An 18094-nucleotide genomic window follows, 5' to 3' on the forward strand; every position below is an offset into this window, starting at 1 on the left:
CGCGCTGTGAGAAGTAGAAGCTGAGAGCGGTGATTGTGGCGTGGTGGTGCCGCGACACCAGACTGCGACGCTCGGCGAGTCAGGGCTCTGTTCAGGTGTGGGTCTGGACCCTCGCGCAGGCTCGATGTGCAACCGATCCCAGCTTAAGATGGAGCAGGGAGCCGAGGACCTAAGCCAGTGGCATGGGGCTCCGCACCGGTTCACACAGGTGAGTCAGGGCATCAGCCCCAGGGCCCCGCGTGGGGGCTGAGGGCATGGAAGCTGGGGGAGTGGAGGGAAGTAACAATCTGGAGGATTAGGCGTCCGAAGGATAGGTTGGGAAGGGAAGGGATGGAAGATCAAGAACCTAAATCACGTGTCGTTTATTCAGTTAATATTCTTAGCATTGGGTGCTGGGGGTAAAGAAATTCCAGGTAACTTCTGATAGAGACTTTTGAGTACTCAGGAAAGAAGGCAAAGTTAGAAAGTCAGCGGGAAGCAGACAGGGAGGAAAAAATTACTAATTGGCAGGCCTTTGACAGACCCTGGGAATACAATGGTGAGTTTACCATAAGATAGTTTACCATTTTATTAATAAGTAGCTAAATGATCGGAAGTATATAAATTACTGTAAAGAAGAAATACAGGGGCCACAGAAATGAATAGTAGAGGTGTTTGATCTGATTTAGGAGGTGGAGAAGACAGCTGAGGATTCTGTCTGGGACCAGAGACAACTGGTTAGGTGAAGGGTTAGCAGATCCTGAGACCAGAGACAGAATGCCTCCACCTTAGAGGTAATGAAAGAAGGACTGTGAGACCAAGACCAAAAGACTGATGGGAGAGTGGTCAAGGGGAGGGGAGGCAGGGACCCCAGCACCACCTAAGTCATGCGGGGCTTGAGTTGGTTATTCCAAGAGCAGGGGGAAGCCATTGATGAGTTTAAGCATGATCGATCACAATTAGATTTGTATTTTTAAAGGGGAGTGCGGGGGGGGGGGGGGGGGGGGGAGTGGGGGGGGAATGGGCAGAAGTCGAGGCAATAATTAGAAAGGTCTCGTGATAATCCAGTCAAAATGGTGGCCTAACTAGAGAGATGGAGAAAACGGAATGGATCTTGGAGATGTGTTGGAGGTAGACACCACAAGAATTGGTAATTACTTGGATCTAGGTGGTGAAGGAGACATCCAGGACAATTGACCAGATTTCTAGCTTATAAAACTGGATAAGAATAGTGGTGACATTTTCTGAGAGCAAAGGATGAGAAGGGAGAGGATTAACAGTTTTTTCCCCTGGGCATATGTTGAGGGGTGGGTGTGTGAGTAAAGATGATCAAGAGTTTTGGACATAGTCAGATGAAGTGCCTTTGGGCTATCCAAATGGACTGAGCACTAGGCAGCTTGAAGATTCAGAAAAGGCCTGCCCTGGAGCTATTGATTTAAGAATAATTGACTATAAACAGAAATGGATTCATTAACATGAGAAAGATTGCCCAGAGAGTAGCATAATGCAAAGGGGACTGAGAAGGAGGAAGCCCTGAGAGAAGGGAAGGAGAAAAACCAGGCTAGTGTGTCAATGTGTTCCGGAGGCCAAGGGAAGGAAACATTTAAAGAACAATGGCTACTATATGGGAAAAGAATCTAAAAAAGAGTGGATCTATGTATATGTATAACAGATTCACTTTGCTGTACAGCAGAAACTAACACAACATTGTAAATCAACTATACGCCAAAAAAAAAAAAAAAAAAAACCTTCCCTGTGGAGCCCTCAAGCCTTCTGTTTGTTCTCCTTGAGCCAGTGGTTCTCAAACTTCCACAAAAAAAAAAAAAAAAAAACAATGGCCAGTAGTCTCAGAAACTCATGAGAGGTCAAGCAGGGAGGAATCTGACATGTGTTTGGACTTAATAACATGGAGATCATTGGTGACCTTTATGAAAGCTGTTTCTGTGGAGAGATGGGGGCCAGACTGAACTTGGAGGCGAGATAGTGGTAAAGATGTGTTTAGACATCTCCAGAGAAGTTTGCCTGTGAAGAATCAGGAAAGTAAAAGGGAGGGAAAAGTGGCTGAGTACCCCGAGAAATACCCATCCAATAGACAGTTATCTGGCACCTATTATGTGCCTAGTTTATGCTAGTTACTGAGCATATAGTGGTGAATAAAATGGACTATGGTTTTTTGTTTTTTTTAAAAAATTAATTTATTTTTATTTTTGGCTGCGTTGGGTCTTCGTTGCTGTGCACCGGCTTTCTCTAGTTGCGGCAAGGGGGGGCTACTGTTCATTGCGGTGTGCAGGCTTCTCATTGCGGTGGCTTCTCTTGTTGGGGAGCATGGGCTCTAGAGCGCAGGCTCAGTAGTTGTGGCTCATGGGTTTAGTTGCTCCACGGCATGTGGGATCTTCCCGGACCAGGGCTTGAACCCATGTCCCCTGAATTGGCAGGCAGATTCTTAACCACTGCGCCACCAGAAAGTCCCAATAATTTCTTAATATAATCTATTCAGTACCCCTAGTTGTCCCTAAAATGTCCTTTCCAGCTGGTATGTCCAAACCAGGATCCAATTTAAGACCACATGCTGTATCTGGTTATTATGTCTCTTGAGTCTCTTTGAAATTAGAAAAGTTTTCTTTTTTCCTGACTGACTTTCCATTTTTCATCATCCTAAGTTTTGTCTTGTAAAATATTCCTCCTCGTGGATTTATCAGATTGCTTTCTCATGGTATGATTTAGCTTGATCTATCTCTTGTATTCCCTCTAAATCGAATTTAGATCTTAAAGCTAATTGGATTCCTGATTTGGGGTAAGGATGTCTCATAAGTATGATAGGCTTCATCTTGCATTATATCAGGAGACACATTTGGCTCCCGCACATTTGGTGACATTAGGCGTGGCGCTTGAATTAGGGTAGCGTAAAGCCTCATTGATCTCTCTATTCAAACTTATATTTTAGCCTTGTGGTCAGAAAGTAATCTGTGTAATGTTACCTTGGATACATGCAAATGTCCAGTTCTCCACTAATCATTCACTTACGGGTTTGAACCAAATATTAATTTTTCCTTAATCAGAAGTTTCCTTAGAGGTTGTAAAATGATTTTCAATTCCATCATTCCTTCAACATGTATTTGTATTCTTCTGTAAAGTAGAATTTTTCTTAAACAACTGGAATCATTGGGTGAATTTGAAATAACAGTTTCCTATTGGACAGAATAAATGCTTCTTTCACTTCAATCCACAATGTTCAAAGCTGGAATAATAGCTGACCCTTTGTCACTTTTGGCTCATGAATTTTCATAGATTCAATCTATTAAAATCAACAATCAGTCTTTTTGATTCTAAAATTGTCACAAATTTGGTCAGTGGGAACCGCTTCTGTACCCCCCCCCCTTTTTTATACAATTAGTTTAAGTATTTCTTTCTTTTTTTTACTTATTCTATTTATTTTTGGCTGCATCAGATCTTAGTTGCACGGGCTCTTTGTTGTGGTGTGCAGGCTTCTCTCTAGTTGTGGCGTGCGGGTTCCAGAGTGTATGGGCTCTGTAGCTTGCAGCACACAGGCTCTCTAGTTGAGATGTGCAAGCTCAGTAGTTGCGGTGCACCGGCTTAGTTGCCCCGCAGCAAGTGGGATCTTAGTTCCCTGACCAGGGATCGAACCCACATCCCCTGCACTGTAAGGCGGATTCTTTACCACTGGACCACCAAGGAAGTCCCTGTGCCCCTTTTTAAGCATTTTAAAAATTGTGGTAAAATCTGTATAACATAAAAATATCAGTATAGCTATGTTTAAGTGTATAGTTCAGTAGCATTAAACACATTCACATTATTGTGCAACCATTGCCACCACCCATCTCCAGAACTTTTCTCATCTTACCAAACTGAAATTTCCGTAATCATTAAAATAGTAACTTCTCAGTTTTCCCTCTGCCCACCCTCCACCCAGTCCCTGGCTATCACCATCCTACGTTCTGTCTCCTTGAATTTGACTTCCTTAAGTACCTCATAAATAGAACCATACATTATTTGTTTATTTTGACCGGCTTATTTCACTTGGCTTAATGTCTGTATGTTGAAGCATGTGTCAGAATTTCCTTCCATTTTAAGGCTGAATGATATTCTACTGTAGGTATATACCAGATTTTGTTTATCTGTTGATGGACACTTGGGTTGCTTCCACATTTTGGCTATTGTGAATAATGCTGCTCTGAACACGGGTGTACAAATGTCTCTTCCAGTCCCTGCTTTCAGTCCTTGTAGATATATACCCAGAAGTGGGATTGCTGGGCATATAGTAATTCTATTTTAATCTGTTGAGGCAGCACCACTCTGTTTCTATAGCAGCACACCATTTTAACATAACCACCAGCAGTGCAAGGGTTCCAATTTCTCCACATCTTGCCAACACTTTTTTAAAAAATAATAATCATTTTAGTGGGTGTGAAGTGATATTTCATTGTGGTTTTGATTTGCCTTTCCCTAATGGTTAATGATGTTGAGCATCTATGTCTTTGGAGAAAAGTCTATTTAAGTCCTTTGCCCATTTTTGAATTGGGTTTTTATGGTAAATTTTAGGAGTTCTCTATATAGTTTAGATATTAATCCCTTACCAGATATGCAATTTGCAAATGTTTTCTCCCATTCTGTGGGTTGCCTTTACACTCTGTTGGTAGTGTCTTTTTTTATTTTTGGCGGTACGCGGGCCTCTCACCGCTGTGGCCCCTCCAGCTGCGGAGCACAGGCTCCGGACGCGCAGGCCCAGCGGCCATGGCTCACGGGCCCAAGCTGCTCCGCGGCATGTGGGACCCTCCCGGACCGGGACACAAACCTGTGTCCCCTGCATCGGCAGGCAGACTCCCAACCACTGCACCACCAGGGAAGCCCGGTAGTGTCTTTTGATGCACAAAAGTTTTAAATGTTGATGAACTCAATTTTGTCTATTTTTTCTTTTGTGTCCTGTGCCTTATAGTAAGTTTTGAATCAGGAAGTGTGAATTTTCCAATTTTGTTCTTCCTTTTCAGGACTGCTTTTGGCTATTTGGGATTCCATATGAATTTCAGGGTGGATTTTTCTAGTTTTGCAAAAAATGAATTTGATAGGGATTTTTGCATTGAAACTGGATATTGCTTTGGGCAGATTATTTCTTCCCATTTTTAAAAATGTCTTTAATTTCCTTCAGCAGTGTTTTATAGTTTTCAGTGATATAGTTTCAGGTAAACTCTGGTTATTTCTGAGTGACTCTTTTTGATGCTATTGTAAATTGAATTGTTTTCCTAATTTCCTTTTTAGATTGTTCATTGCAGTGTATAGAAACACAATGGATTTTTGTGTCTTGAATTTGTATCCTGCTACTTTGCTTAATTTGTTTATTAGTTCTAACAGGTCTGTGGGTCTGTGTATGTAATCTTTAGGATTTTCTACATATGAGTGTATCATCTGGGAACAGAGACAGTTTTACTTTTCCAATTTGGATGCCTTGTACTTGTTTTTCTTGCCTAGTTGCTCTGGCTAGAACTGCCAATGCAATGTGAATAGAAGTTGTGGAGGCAGGCATCCTTGTCTTTTTTCTGATCTTAGAGGAAAAGCATTCAGTCTTTCACCACTGAGTGTGATGTTAGCAGTGGGTTTTTCATAAATGTCCTTTATCATGTTGGAAATTTCTTTCCATTCCTATGTTTTTTAGTGATTTTTTTTTAATCATGAAAAGATATTGGATTTTTCAAATGCTTTTTTCTGCATCAATTGAGATGATGTGTGTTTTCACCTTTATTTTTCTTATGTAGTATGTTACATTGACTGATTTTTGTATGTTGAATCAGCCTTGCATTCCAGGGATAAATCCTCCTTGGTCATGTTGTATTATCTGCTTAATATGCTGGTGGATCTAGTTTGCTACTTTTTTTTTTTTTTAAGGATTTTTGTATCTATATTCATAAAAGATGTCGGTCTATAGTTTTCTTTACTTGTGATGTCTTTGTCTGGCTTTGGTGTCAGGGCAATGCCCAGCTCATGGAATGGATTAGGGAGTGTTCCCTTCTCTTCGATTTTTTGTTAGAATTCAAGAAGCATTGACATTCTTATTTTAAGAGTTTAGTGGGATTCAACACGAAGCCATCAAGTAAAGAAACTTTCTCTGTCCTGGAAGCTTTTGATTACTGATTCAATCTCCTTACTAGTTGTGGGTCTATTCAGATTTTCTATTTTTTCATGATTCAGTGTTGGTAGATATTGTTTTTCAATGATTTTATCCATGTCATTTAGGTTATCCAATTCATTGGCATGCAACTGTTCATAGTACTCTCGTATAATTCTTTTCATTTCTATAGAATTGGTAGTAATGTCTTCACTTTCATTTCTGCTATTAGTAATTTGAGTCCTCTTTTTCTTGGTCAGTCTAGCTAAAGGTTTGGCAATTTAGCTAATCTTTCCAAAGAACCAACTTTTGGTTTCATTAATATTTCTCTAGTATTTCCTTCTGCTAACTTTGGGTTAGTTTTTTGTTTTTGTTTTTCCTAGTTCCTTAAGGTGTAAAGCTAGGTTGTTGGTTTGAGATCTTTTTAAATTGTAAGCATTTACAGTTATAAATTCCCTCTGAGCCATGCTTTTGCTGTACCTCGTAAGTTTTTTACTGTTGTTTTCATTTTCATTTGTCTCAAGTATTTTCTAATTTCCCTTGTGATTTCTTTTTTGACCTATAGGTTGTTTTATTATTATTTTTTTTACCTATTGGTTAAGAGTATGTTGTTTAATTCCACAGACTTGGAGATTTTCCAGCTTTCCTGCCATTATTGATTTTTAACTATCTTTCAAAATCTCTTAAGCCTTAATTTGTGACCTAACATATGATCTATTCTGGAGAAGAATGTACCATGTGCACTTGAGAAGAATGTGTATCCTGTTGTTGTTGAGTAGAGTGTTCTGTATATGTTTGTTATATCTAGTTGGTTTATGTGTTGTTCAAGTTCTGTTTCCCTACTTATCTTCTGTGTGGTTGTTCTAGTCTTTATTTAAAGTGGGGTATTGACATCTCCAACTCTTACTTAGAACTGTTTATTTGTCCCTTCAATTCTGTCAGTTTTGGCTTCAGATATTTTGATGGTCTATTATTATATGTAAATGTTTATAATTGTTTATCTTTTTGCTGTATTGAACCTTTTATTAATATATAATATCCTTTGTCTCTTGCAAATTTTTTTTTAATTTAATTTTATTTATTTATTTATTTACTTATGGCTGTGTTGGCTCTTCATTTCTGTGTGAGGGCTTTCTCTAGTTGCGGCAAGCAGGGGGCCATTCCTCATCGCGGTGCCCCGACCTCTCACTATCGTGGCCTCTCGTTGCAGAGCACAGGCTCCAGACGCGCAGGCTCAGTAATTGTGGCTCACGGGGCTAGTTGCTCCGCGGCATGTGGGATCCTCCCAGACCAGGGCTCGAACCTGTGTCCCCTGCATTGGCAGGCAGATTCTCAACCACTGCGCCACCAGGGAAGCCCCTCTTGCAAATTTTTTGATTTAAAGTCTATTATGTTTGATAGCCACTACTATAGCCACGCCCACTCTTGTTTACTATTTCCATGGAATATCTTTTCACTTTCAGCTTATTTTTGTCTCTGGATCTAAAGGAATCTCTTGTAAACAACATATAATTAGATAATGTTTCTTTTACTCCATTCTTCCAATCTCTGTCTTGATTGGAGAGTTTAAACCATTTATATTTAAAGTAATTAATGATAAGGAGAGACTTCTGTCATTTTGCTCTTTGTTTTCAATACGGCTTTTAGCCTTTCTTGCCCCTTGTTTCCTGTATTATATCTTTTGTGTTTAGTTGATTTTTTTTTTTTTGTAGTGAAATTTTATTTCCCTTCTCATTTCCTTTTGTATATATTCTGTAACTATTTTCTTTGTGTTTACTATGGGGATTACATTTAACATTGCCAAATTATAATATTCTAACTTGAATTTATACCACTTTAATAAGATAAAAATATTCCCCATCCAGCTCTGTCCACACTCCATTTCAGTTATTAATGTCACAAAGTTACATCTTTATGCATTGAGTGTCCAAAAATATAGACTAATAATAGTTTTAAAAAATGCATTAGTGTCTAAGAAAACTGTTTTCCTTCATTCTCACACTCACACACTTAGGACATCATATATGTGGGTTTTCTGCACCAAGAAACTCTGACACTAACTGCTTGGAATTAGTGCCCAATCCCATGGGTTAAGGGCTTAATCCCACAGACTGCCCCCTACCCCCTGCTTCAGATGCCAGTCATAAGTCCAGGTTGTCACCTGGGCTTCTGACCAACTGGCTGTAAATCAGGGCCAGTTTCTATGACCTCCTCCTCAGATTTGACAATTTTCTAGAGCAGCTCATAGAACCCAGCAAAAGTTTACTTACTATTGCTGATTTATTACAAATGATATTTTAAAGAATACAATTGAACAGCCAGATAAAGAGATACATAGGGGGTGAGGTATGGGAAAGGGGCACAGAGCTTCCATTCCTTCTCTGGGCACAGTACCCTCCTAGCACCTCCATGTGTTCAACAACCAAGAAGCTCTCTGAACTCTGTACTTTGGGGATTTTTATGGGGGCTTTATCATGTAGACATGATCAATTATTAACTCATTTTCTAGCCCCTCTCCCCTCTCTGGAGAATGAGGGATAGGGCCAAAAATTCCAAGCTTCTAATCATGGCTTGGTCTTTCTGGTGACCAGCCCCTATCCAGGAGCTCACCAAGAGTCACTGCATTAGAACAAAAGATGCTCTTACCATCCAGGAAATTCCAAGGGATTTAGGAGCTCTGTGTCAGGAACTGAGGCAAAGACCAATATACTGATTTCTTATTCTGCCATTAGTCTCTCAAATCATGTAGAAAAAAAAAAGTGGAGTTACAAATCAGGTGCAATATGACCAGTTTTTATAGTTGTCCATATATTTGCCCTTAACTAGAAATCTTTATTTCTTCAGCTAGTTTTGAGTTAATGTCTAGTGTTCTTTCATTTTGACCTGAAGGACCCCATTACCATTTCTTGCAGGGCAGTTCAGGTCTAATAACATTGAACTCCTCCAGCGTTTGTTTATCTGGGAATGACTTAATTTCTCCTTCATATTTGAAGGACAGCTTTGCCAGATATAAGATTCTTGGTTAGACAGTTTCTTTCAGCATTTTGAATATATCAGCCCACCGCCTTTTGGCATCTAAGTTTTCTGATGAGAAATCTGCTGGTAATCTTATTTGGTATCCCATATATGTGATGAGTTACTTCTTTCTTGCTGCTCTCAAGATTCTTTTTGTCTTTGGACAGTTTTGATTATAATGTGTCTCAGTGTGGATTTCTTTGATTTTATCCTATATGAAGTTCATTGAGCTCCTTGGAGGTCTATATTCATGTCCTTCATCACATTTGACATGTTTTCACCCACTATTTTTTCAAGCAATTTCTGACCCTTTCTCTCTCTCTTCTAGGACTCCCACAATGCATATGTTGGTCTGCTTGAAGTTGTCCCACAGGTCATTTAGGCACTCTGTTCAGTTTTCTTCAATCTTTTTTCTTCTTGTTCCTTAGCTTGACAACTTCAATTGTCCTATCTTCAAATTAGCTGATTCTTCTGTCTACTCAAATCTGCTTTTGAATCCCTCTAGTCAGTTTTTCATTTTAGTTATTATATTTTTCAGCTCCAGAATTTCTTTTTTTAAAAATAAATTTATTTATTTATTTATTTTTGGCTGCATCGGGTCTTCATTGCTGCACGCAGGCTTTCTCTAGTTGTGGCGAGTGGGGACTACTCTTCATTGTGGTGTGCTGGCTTCTCATTGCAGTGGCTTCTCTTGTGGAGCACAGGCTCTAGGTGCGCAGGCTTCAGTAGTTGTGGCACATGGGCTCAGTAGTTGTGGCACATGGGCTCAGTAGTTGTGGCTTGTGGGCTCTAGAGTGCAGGCTCAGCAGTTGTGGCACACGGGTTTAGCTGCTCCGCGGCATGTGGGATCTTCTGAGACCAGGACTCGAACCCGTGTCCCCTGCATTGGCAGGCAGATTCTTGACCATTGTGCCACCAGGGTGCCCAGAATTTCTTTTGAGTTTCTTTTTAGGTTTTCTATCTCTTTACCAAAATTTCCATTTTGTTCATACATCATTTTTGTGACTTTGTCCACATCTTCTTTTAGCTGTTTGAGCATCTTTAAGACACAGTTGTTTTAAATTCTTTGTGAAGTAAGTTCATCATTTGGTCTTTCTTAGACATTTCTGTTTATTTTTTTTCCCCCTTGAATGGGCCATACATTCCTGTCTTTTTATGACTTGTGATTTTTTTTGTTGTTGTTGAAAACTGGACAGTTGAATCATATAATGTAGAAACTCTGGAAATCCAATTCTTCCTCTTCCTCAGGGTTTGCTGTTTTTGTTTTTTGTTTGTTTATAACTTATTTAAGTTGATGTATATTGTCTCTGTGCCAGCATCAGCCTGAGAGGTAAACTTAAGGTTTTCTTAGATCATTTATGAGCCTGCATCTTTTCTTGGGTATGTGTGGTGACTTTCCAAATTTTCTAGTATATGTGGTTACTTTTGAATATACTAGTTCTTAAATGTCTGGTTCCCAAAAGGTGAAAAAGGAAAAATGAAGGGGGAAAGAAACAAGCGCCAGGGACCTCCATGGCAGTCCAGTGGTTAAGACTCCGTGCTTCCACTTCAGGGGGCATGGGTTCCATCCCTAGTCAGGGGACTAAGATCCCACATGCCATGCAGCACAGCCAAACAAAGAGAGAGAGAGAGAGAGAGAGAGAGAAACAGGTGCTAGTCCTTTTAAATACCCTGGAAGTCCTGCCATTTGGAGGGGAGGTTTGTGACAATGGTAGTGGGAGTTGCAACAATGGCTTCCCACCTCTGTCTGTTCGTCATGATCAGAAGCAGCAATTAGTGATAATACAGATTACTCAATATTTGGAGCACAAGGTTTTCATTGCCCACTCTGGCTCCCACAGGTACAGAAATGTGTGCACAGCTTCCTGGTATGTGACCCGGGGTGTTTTGGGATAGCCACTACCTACCTAAGAGCTGAAACTGACTGAAATTAACTGCAGTTTACCTTCCAAGCCTTCCCTTGGAAGTCACAAGCATTTAATTGATTCCATTGTTCCAAAGTAATTACAAAAGGCAAATTCTGCAGGTGTAATTGTTATCTTGGTGGGGACATGGATTCCTGGTGCTTCCTACTCTATCATATTCCCTGGTGTCACTTCCTGTGTCTTTTTGACACAGTCCTAATAATCTTGGGAAGTTCCCTTATTTTCTGGCACAATAAGATGCACCAGGCTCACTTATTCATTCCTTATTCCAGACTTGGAGTCAGGAAATACTACAAGGATGATTCTTCCTCTTAGTAAGGAATGGAATTAAAGGCCAAAATCTGAGCATGAGGGGTTTGTGTTTGTATAAAATATTTCCTATTTAAATATAGCATTTTTTTAATATAGCATTATTTTTATTTCTGATTTTTATAATTTCACTTATGCTGAAAATCCTGATTTCTCACAGTATTGTTTTAAAACCATTTTATTATGAAAAATAGCCCTCAAACAGAAAAGTGAATATAAGTACACAGCTTAATGGATTATTACAAAATAAAGACCTTTGAAGCATTGTTAGCACTGCAGAAGCCCCTACAGTTTCCCTTATTGCCCCCTTCTCTCCCCTCTAATATTACTCATAGCCTATTGTCTGGACCTAACTTCTTTGAATTCCTCTATTTCTGCCCTTTGGTGTTCCTATAATTGGTAAAAGCCGCAATTGCTTTCTTAAGTTTTGCTTTCTTTTCTTTTTTTAAAAATTTGTGTTTGAATGTTGTTAAATTTTTCCTTGATCTTTTTAAAAAATAAATTTATTTATTTATTTATTTTTGGCTGCATAGGGTGTTCGTTGCTGTGCTGTCTCTAGTTGCAGTGAGCAGGGGCTACTCTTCATTGCAGTGCACGGGCTTCTCATTGCTGTGGCTTCTCTTGTTGCGGAGCACAGGCTCTAGGCTCATGGGCTTCAGTAGTTCTGGCATGCAGGCTCAGTAGTTGTGGCTTGTGGACTCTAGAGTGCAGGCTCAGTAGTTGTGGTGCATGGGCTTAGTTGCTCCACGGCATGTGGGATCTTTGATGTTTTAGTATCTTCTATAGATACTGTATTTTACTCATGTTTTGGTTTTCATATTTAAATGGATTGGTCTTTTCTGGATCCTCTCAGATGGGAAATTACAGGGTAGTATTCCCAATTTCTCAGCTCAAGAGCTCTCTCTCTACTGCTACAGTAATTGACAACTTTAAAAAATATGATTCTTGGATCCTGTCCTGTTTCAAGCAGTTCTACCACCAATCTCTTCTTTTTTCCCTTGACTTCCAAGACAATCCCCCACCCTTTAAAAAAGTGTTTTTAAAAGTCTACCTCTTTTCTTTACCTCCTCCAATGCTTGATCTCACACCTGCCCACAGCATTCCCACTCAGGTGAGAGCCTCTTCGGTAGGTAAATATTTGTGACTGATTTCTAAGTTTTGCCAAAGCGAAGGCTAACTGAACCCTCCATTCTTCTTACCTTTATGGCTTTCTGAACCTGTTCTGCTGGTTTGGGATGATTCCTCACACTTAAACATAATCTGGAATTTGAGGGTTTTCTCAGTTTTGCTGCAAGTACAGGTTGTAGAATATTTTATTTGCTCTTTGTGCTTTTTTTGAAATAAAACCTAAAACATGCCCAGCAAGAAAAGTGGCATGAGTCACATCTAGATTTCCACCATGCTTCTATTAGCCAGACTTGCATTTTGTTTGTTTGTTTGTTTTTATTTATTTATTTATTTATTTATTTATTGGCTACACTGCATGGCACATGGGATCTTAGTTTCCCAACCAGGGATGGAACCTGCACCCCCTGCAGTGGAAGCACACAGTCTTAACCACTGGACAGCCAGGAAAATCCCCCAGGCTTGCATTTTAGAAAGCCCAAACTGGAGAATGGCCTGGAGGTGGGATAATTTAGGCAAGAGATTATAGAGGCCTGGATTAGGGTGGGGTCTGGAAATGGGGAGAAGGGACATGTGGAACTGGAATTTGAGCTATGGTGAATTTCACCTGACTTTCTTTTTCTAAGGATACTGAGAAGTCAATGTCCATCTTGGATGTGTCTTCATCTCCCAGAAACAGTGGAGTGCACACCTCTTGGAACCATGGCCCATTAGGCATTCAACGCGTCCCTCAGTGCATAGAACTGGAGACGACCTCCTTGGTCTCTGCTGAGGCACCCAGGCAGAGCGCCAGTGAAATAGGGTCACACTTCAGTATGCGGCTGCCTGACCACGGTGTGAGCTACTGCCCCCAAGTGACTTTCACTCCTTCCCAGATGATTTACACTGAGGGAATGTCTTCTTCCCAGACAGAAATGATGATTTTCAAGGGGCCCCAGGCGATGCCCTTAGGAGAGCCCAGTATTCCAGGGGTAGCCACGACCTTTGGTGGGAATCTAAGGATGTCCTCCAATGGGCCGCCAGTCTCACCTGCCAGTGGAATCCCAATGATGTCCCACATCAGAATGCGAACAATGCCTTATTCTGGCCTCCCAACAGTAACTTCTAATGGAGGCCCTTTAACACCTAAAACATTATTGGATCCAACCATGCCTTCCACTGAGGCCCTGGCAATGCTCCGCTCTTTGGATCAGATGTTGCCCCCTAGAAACCCCCACAACTATGGGATGCCCCCAGCTGAATCGCCATTATTGCTGGCTTTGGAATCCCAGGGCTCTTTTGTGAGCCAGCCAGTCTCCCAGGAAGACCCCTTCCTACCTAAGCAGCCCTTACCTGCTCCACGGAGAGCAGAGCAGTACTCCGGGGCCCAGGAAAGGGCTCCCAGGAGGAGATCCCCAGTTTCAAGGCCTTACCGCTGTGACTATGAGAACTGTGAAAAAGCTTACACTAAGCGCTCCCACCTCGTGAGTCACCAACGCAAACACACAGGTAAATGAGGTGTCGGACGGGTGGGGTGGGTGGAGAGATCTCTGGGCTTTAGGTTTGTTGGGGGACCCCTGGTTTGTAATGGTTTGGGATTAGCCCATCATCCTTCAAGTTTGGGATCAAGCTCTTTTGGCCCCACCAACTTGCTTTCCCACAGCCCAGGATGACTGTGCCAAGATGGACACTGCTGACGGTGCTGTCTCCTCACTGCTGTCCTGAGTCTTTCCTTTTGATTCCTCAACGTTGACTGCTCTGCTTCATAAAGTCAGACCCCTTCCTTCCTACCTGCTGGCCTATTCCTCAAAATTCCTCCTCTCCCTTGTCATCCCCCAGGTGAAAGGCCCTATAAATGCATGTGGGAAGCCTGTACTTGGTCCTTCTTCCGTTCTGATGAACTTAGAAGACATACTCGGATACACACCAAATACCGACCACATAAATGTGACCAGTGCGGCCGACAGTTCATGAGATCCGACCATCTCAGGCAACACCAAAGGACTCATATGCGGGTGCCAACATCCCCAGACCCACTGGCTGACAGTGGACGTATGGCTGGTCCTCCTGCTCCTGGTCTTTAGGTCAATCTGCTCTTCCCCTCGTTTTGGCTTCTCTGCCCAGATCTTGCCTGCTTCTGACCAGCTAGTCTCTTTGGTAGGTGTAGGTTTTGATGAAGACAGAAAGATTATGAGGCAGTGTGGCAGCCCATATGAGCTCTGGACCTAGTCGGGGCTCCTCAAAAACTGTCTTGGGTGTCCTCACATCTCTGGGGCCACCTACTTTTGTGCCAAGTTCAGCCACATGGCAAGATGGAGCAAAGTAGCGATTGGGAGCTTTACAAAAAGCTCTTTATCTTATGTCACTCCCAGCTTGAAACCCTTTAGCGACTCTCCTTTGCCTGCTACATAAAATCTAAGTTCCTTATCTTGGTCTTTGACAGTTTCCAGAGATAGACTATGTTCAAATCCTGAATTTACCACTTACTAGCCATGTGACTTTGGGAAAGGTCTTTGATCATTATGCCAGATTCCCTCTTCTGGTAAAAGAAGAACAGTATTGGACTGTTGTGGACACATCTTAGGTACAAAATCAGATTCTGTCCGGCACTCACCAGCCTCATGCCCAGAGTTTGTCTCCTCCCATCATTTCCAGACTTGGATGGAATTCCCCCACAAGACATGGGATCTGGCACCTCAAGTAGCCACTAGCAACCCAGGAATGTGGAAGAGTTAGTGCTCCTGGGGTAACATTTGACTAATGGGAGATGGGAGAAATCCAGGCCGATAAATTCCCTCTTCTTCCCTCCCTTCCCTGAACTGGTGCAAGACACCATTTCTCCCAATGGGGAGACCTCCCAAGTAGCCAATGGACACACCTTCTGTGCCTCTTCCAGTCTGGTCATGAAGCAGACTCAACCTGCTATCACCTGGCATTGCCTCCCATTCTCTTGCGTCGAGTCCCTTTTCTCACTCTCAATGCCCTGTATTTGCATCACCCAAATAAAACATCGGTACTTAGTTCTTGTTCTAGGCTCTGTTTTCTAGGTAACTTGGGGTTGGAAGACATTAGACTGGGGCAGAGAAGGATGAACCGCACTGTAACCTTCCCTCTTCCCCCCACCAAGCCCAGGTACCTGGACTACTAAATATCAGCTATTAAAATGCCTGTTCTGCCCTGCCCCTCTCCTAGGATTGAGGGCATAATGACTCCTCTGGAAACTCAGCCACAGGTAGTTCAGAACCTCATTCCTGGATTTCTCAGCCAGCTGTTTTACTGACCAGCAAACTAATAGAAAGGAACTTGCCTAAGTTCTCAAGTGGCAGAGCTGGGATCCCAACCAGGATCTGTCCACTTCAGAGGTAGATCTCTTATCTTAGAGATGATGTCTCCTACAGGTGTCTCCTGGGCCCAGTCTGGTGCCCAGCACTATCAGGTGATGGCCACAGTGAAATGAATCACATCTGGTTCCTGTGGCCCAGGGACCATCTTGGTCTAGGGGCTGAGAGGTCCACCTTGGTGCAGTGGCCATGGAGAGGAGGACCACCTGAAGGGGAAGGTCAGAATTTCTGGGGGAGGTGACCCTTGAGCTCAGTAAGTGAGGGTATGTAACATCTAGTAATCCCTTAACGTTGAAATAAACTGAGCAGATGAATGAAGAGAAAAGAGAATTCCAGGCAGAGAGAAGCTGGATCTGGCAATTGCTCCCAGGAGAGTCAGCCTGCAAACTTCCATTCATTCAACAAATGTTCTTCAACCCACAATACAGAGAGCACCATGGCTGTCGGGACAACTCATGGTGAGGGGCACGGAGACAACGAAAATGTGTGTCAGGGAAGAAAGACTTCTCAAGGAGGTGCCTGAGTCAGACCTAACGGGTTTATGGGGGTTAGCTGGACCTCCTATTTGTTGGGCCAAAGCAGTTAGGAAGGCACTTCTTAAGAAGAGTAATTTGAGCTCAGAGTTAAGGATTAACTAGGAGTTAGGCAGATAAAGGAGGTGAGGAAAGTCAATCTATCCTTTATCCAGTGATTACCCTATGGCAGGCATGGCTAAGCATTTCCCGTGTTATCTTTGTTTCAACACAAGGCAGGACAATGGGTGGGTAAGACATTGTGGGCTCTCAAGTAAGACTAGAAGATTTTAATTCTGTTTTTGCCATATGTGACTGTGTGGCCTTGGGCAAATTAGTTATCTCTGCTTCGATAGCAGTGGGGCCAGATTAGTAGAGTCAAGCTCAAGAGAGATAGGATTAGTCCCATTCGAAAATGGTCTCTGACTTGTTTAAGGGAGAGGGAGGAGTTTTGGTACTCCAGGTGGGAGTGGAAGGTGGCTTGGACCAGGTTTTAGAAGTAGAGGTGGAGGGTAGTAGATTTAGGAGAGACAATTAACCCTAATCCAATGAATTAATCCAGTTAATTCATTGGATTAGGTCCATGAGGGAGTAGTCAGGATGACACCCAGGTTTATGGCTTGTGTGTTAAATAAGGAGAACCAGATGAAATTAACTTATTTATTTTTATTGTGCTATCTAACGTGTGCAAAAAATCTTTCGTATATGTACAACTTAATAATAAAAACACTTATTTGCCTTTTATGACACTTGAAAAGAACTTTGAGTTCCCCTCTCATCACATTCCTTGTCCTCAGCAGAGGTAACCACTACCTTGAATTTTTAATCTTGTCTTTGCTTTTCTTTGTTGTTTTTACCATATATGTATCTATTCTTAAGCATATAATTGGTTTTATGTGGTTTTGAATTTTGTGTTTATTCAATCTGAAGTTTTATATTCTTAATAAAATTTGGAAAAATTTTGGCTATGTTTCGTCAATTTTTTGTCCCCACCCCTTCTTCTGACACACAATCTGCGCATATAAACAGAGCTCTTGATATTGTCCCATAGATCACTAATACTCAATATCTTTCTATCATTTTTTCCCCTGCTTCGTTTTAGATGTCTTCAAGCTAACTGATCTTTTCTTCTGCAAATTAGAATCTGCTATCAGTTCCATCCAGTATGTTTTTCACGTACCTTTTTTTCTTTCCTCCTTCTTTTGGCTGTGCTGCACAGCTCGCAGGATCTTACTTCCCCCACCAGGGATTGAACCCGCACCTTGGCAGTGAAAGTACCGAGTCCTAACCACCGGACCTCCAGGGAATTCCCTCAAATACTGTATTTTTCATTTCTAGAAATTCGATCTGGATCTTTTAAAATATCTTCCATTTCTCTTCTTAACATTCTCGTGTTTGCCTCTACTTTCTTGAACATATGAAGCATCGATGATATAGTAGCTGCTTTAATGCCTTCAGATGCTAATTTCCATTGTGTCTGTCATTTCTGAGTCTGTATCAGTAGATTGATGTTTCTTCTGGTGACTGTCCTTATTTTTTTACTTCTTTGAATGGCTGATAATTTTTTACTGGGTGCCAGACAATTGTGAATTTACATTGTTGGTTGCTGGATTTTGTTTTATTCCTTTAAGTGGTGTTGGCTTTATTTCTGGCATGCATTCTACTTGGAATTAGTTGGATCTCTTTGAGGCTTACTTCCCCACCTCTGCCCCCCAACTTAGGGAATTTTTATTTGTATGAGGCCTACTTTTAAGCTTTTCTAGGACAGGCCCAGAGCTGCCTTTTTTTTTT

General features: G+C 41.6%; 1 protein-coding gene across 1 annotated transcript; it reads left to right on the forward strand.

The window, feature by feature from the left end:
* The first annotated feature begins 124 nt into the window (after positions 1 to 124).
* On the forward strand, positions 125 to 14534 carry KLF17 (KLF transcription factor 17). The gene is made up of 3 exons (XM_007468279.1): positions 125 to 208; positions 13098 to 13959; positions 14290 to 14534. The coding sequence occupies exons 1-3, from the start codon at positions 125 to 127 to the stop codon at positions 14532 to 14534; spliced, it is 1191 nt and encodes a 396-aa protein (XP_007468341.1).
* The last annotated feature ends 3560 nt before the right edge of the window (positions 14535 to 18094 follow it).

This window comes from Lipotes vexillifer, unplaced genomic scaffold (assembly GCF_000442215.2).
Source record: "Lipotes vexillifer unplaced genomic scaffold, Lipotes_vexillifer_v1.1 scaffold661, whole genome shotgun sequence".
Taxonomy (NCBI): Eukaryota; Metazoa; Chordata; class Mammalia; order Artiodactyla; family Lipotidae; genus Lipotes; species Lipotes vexillifer.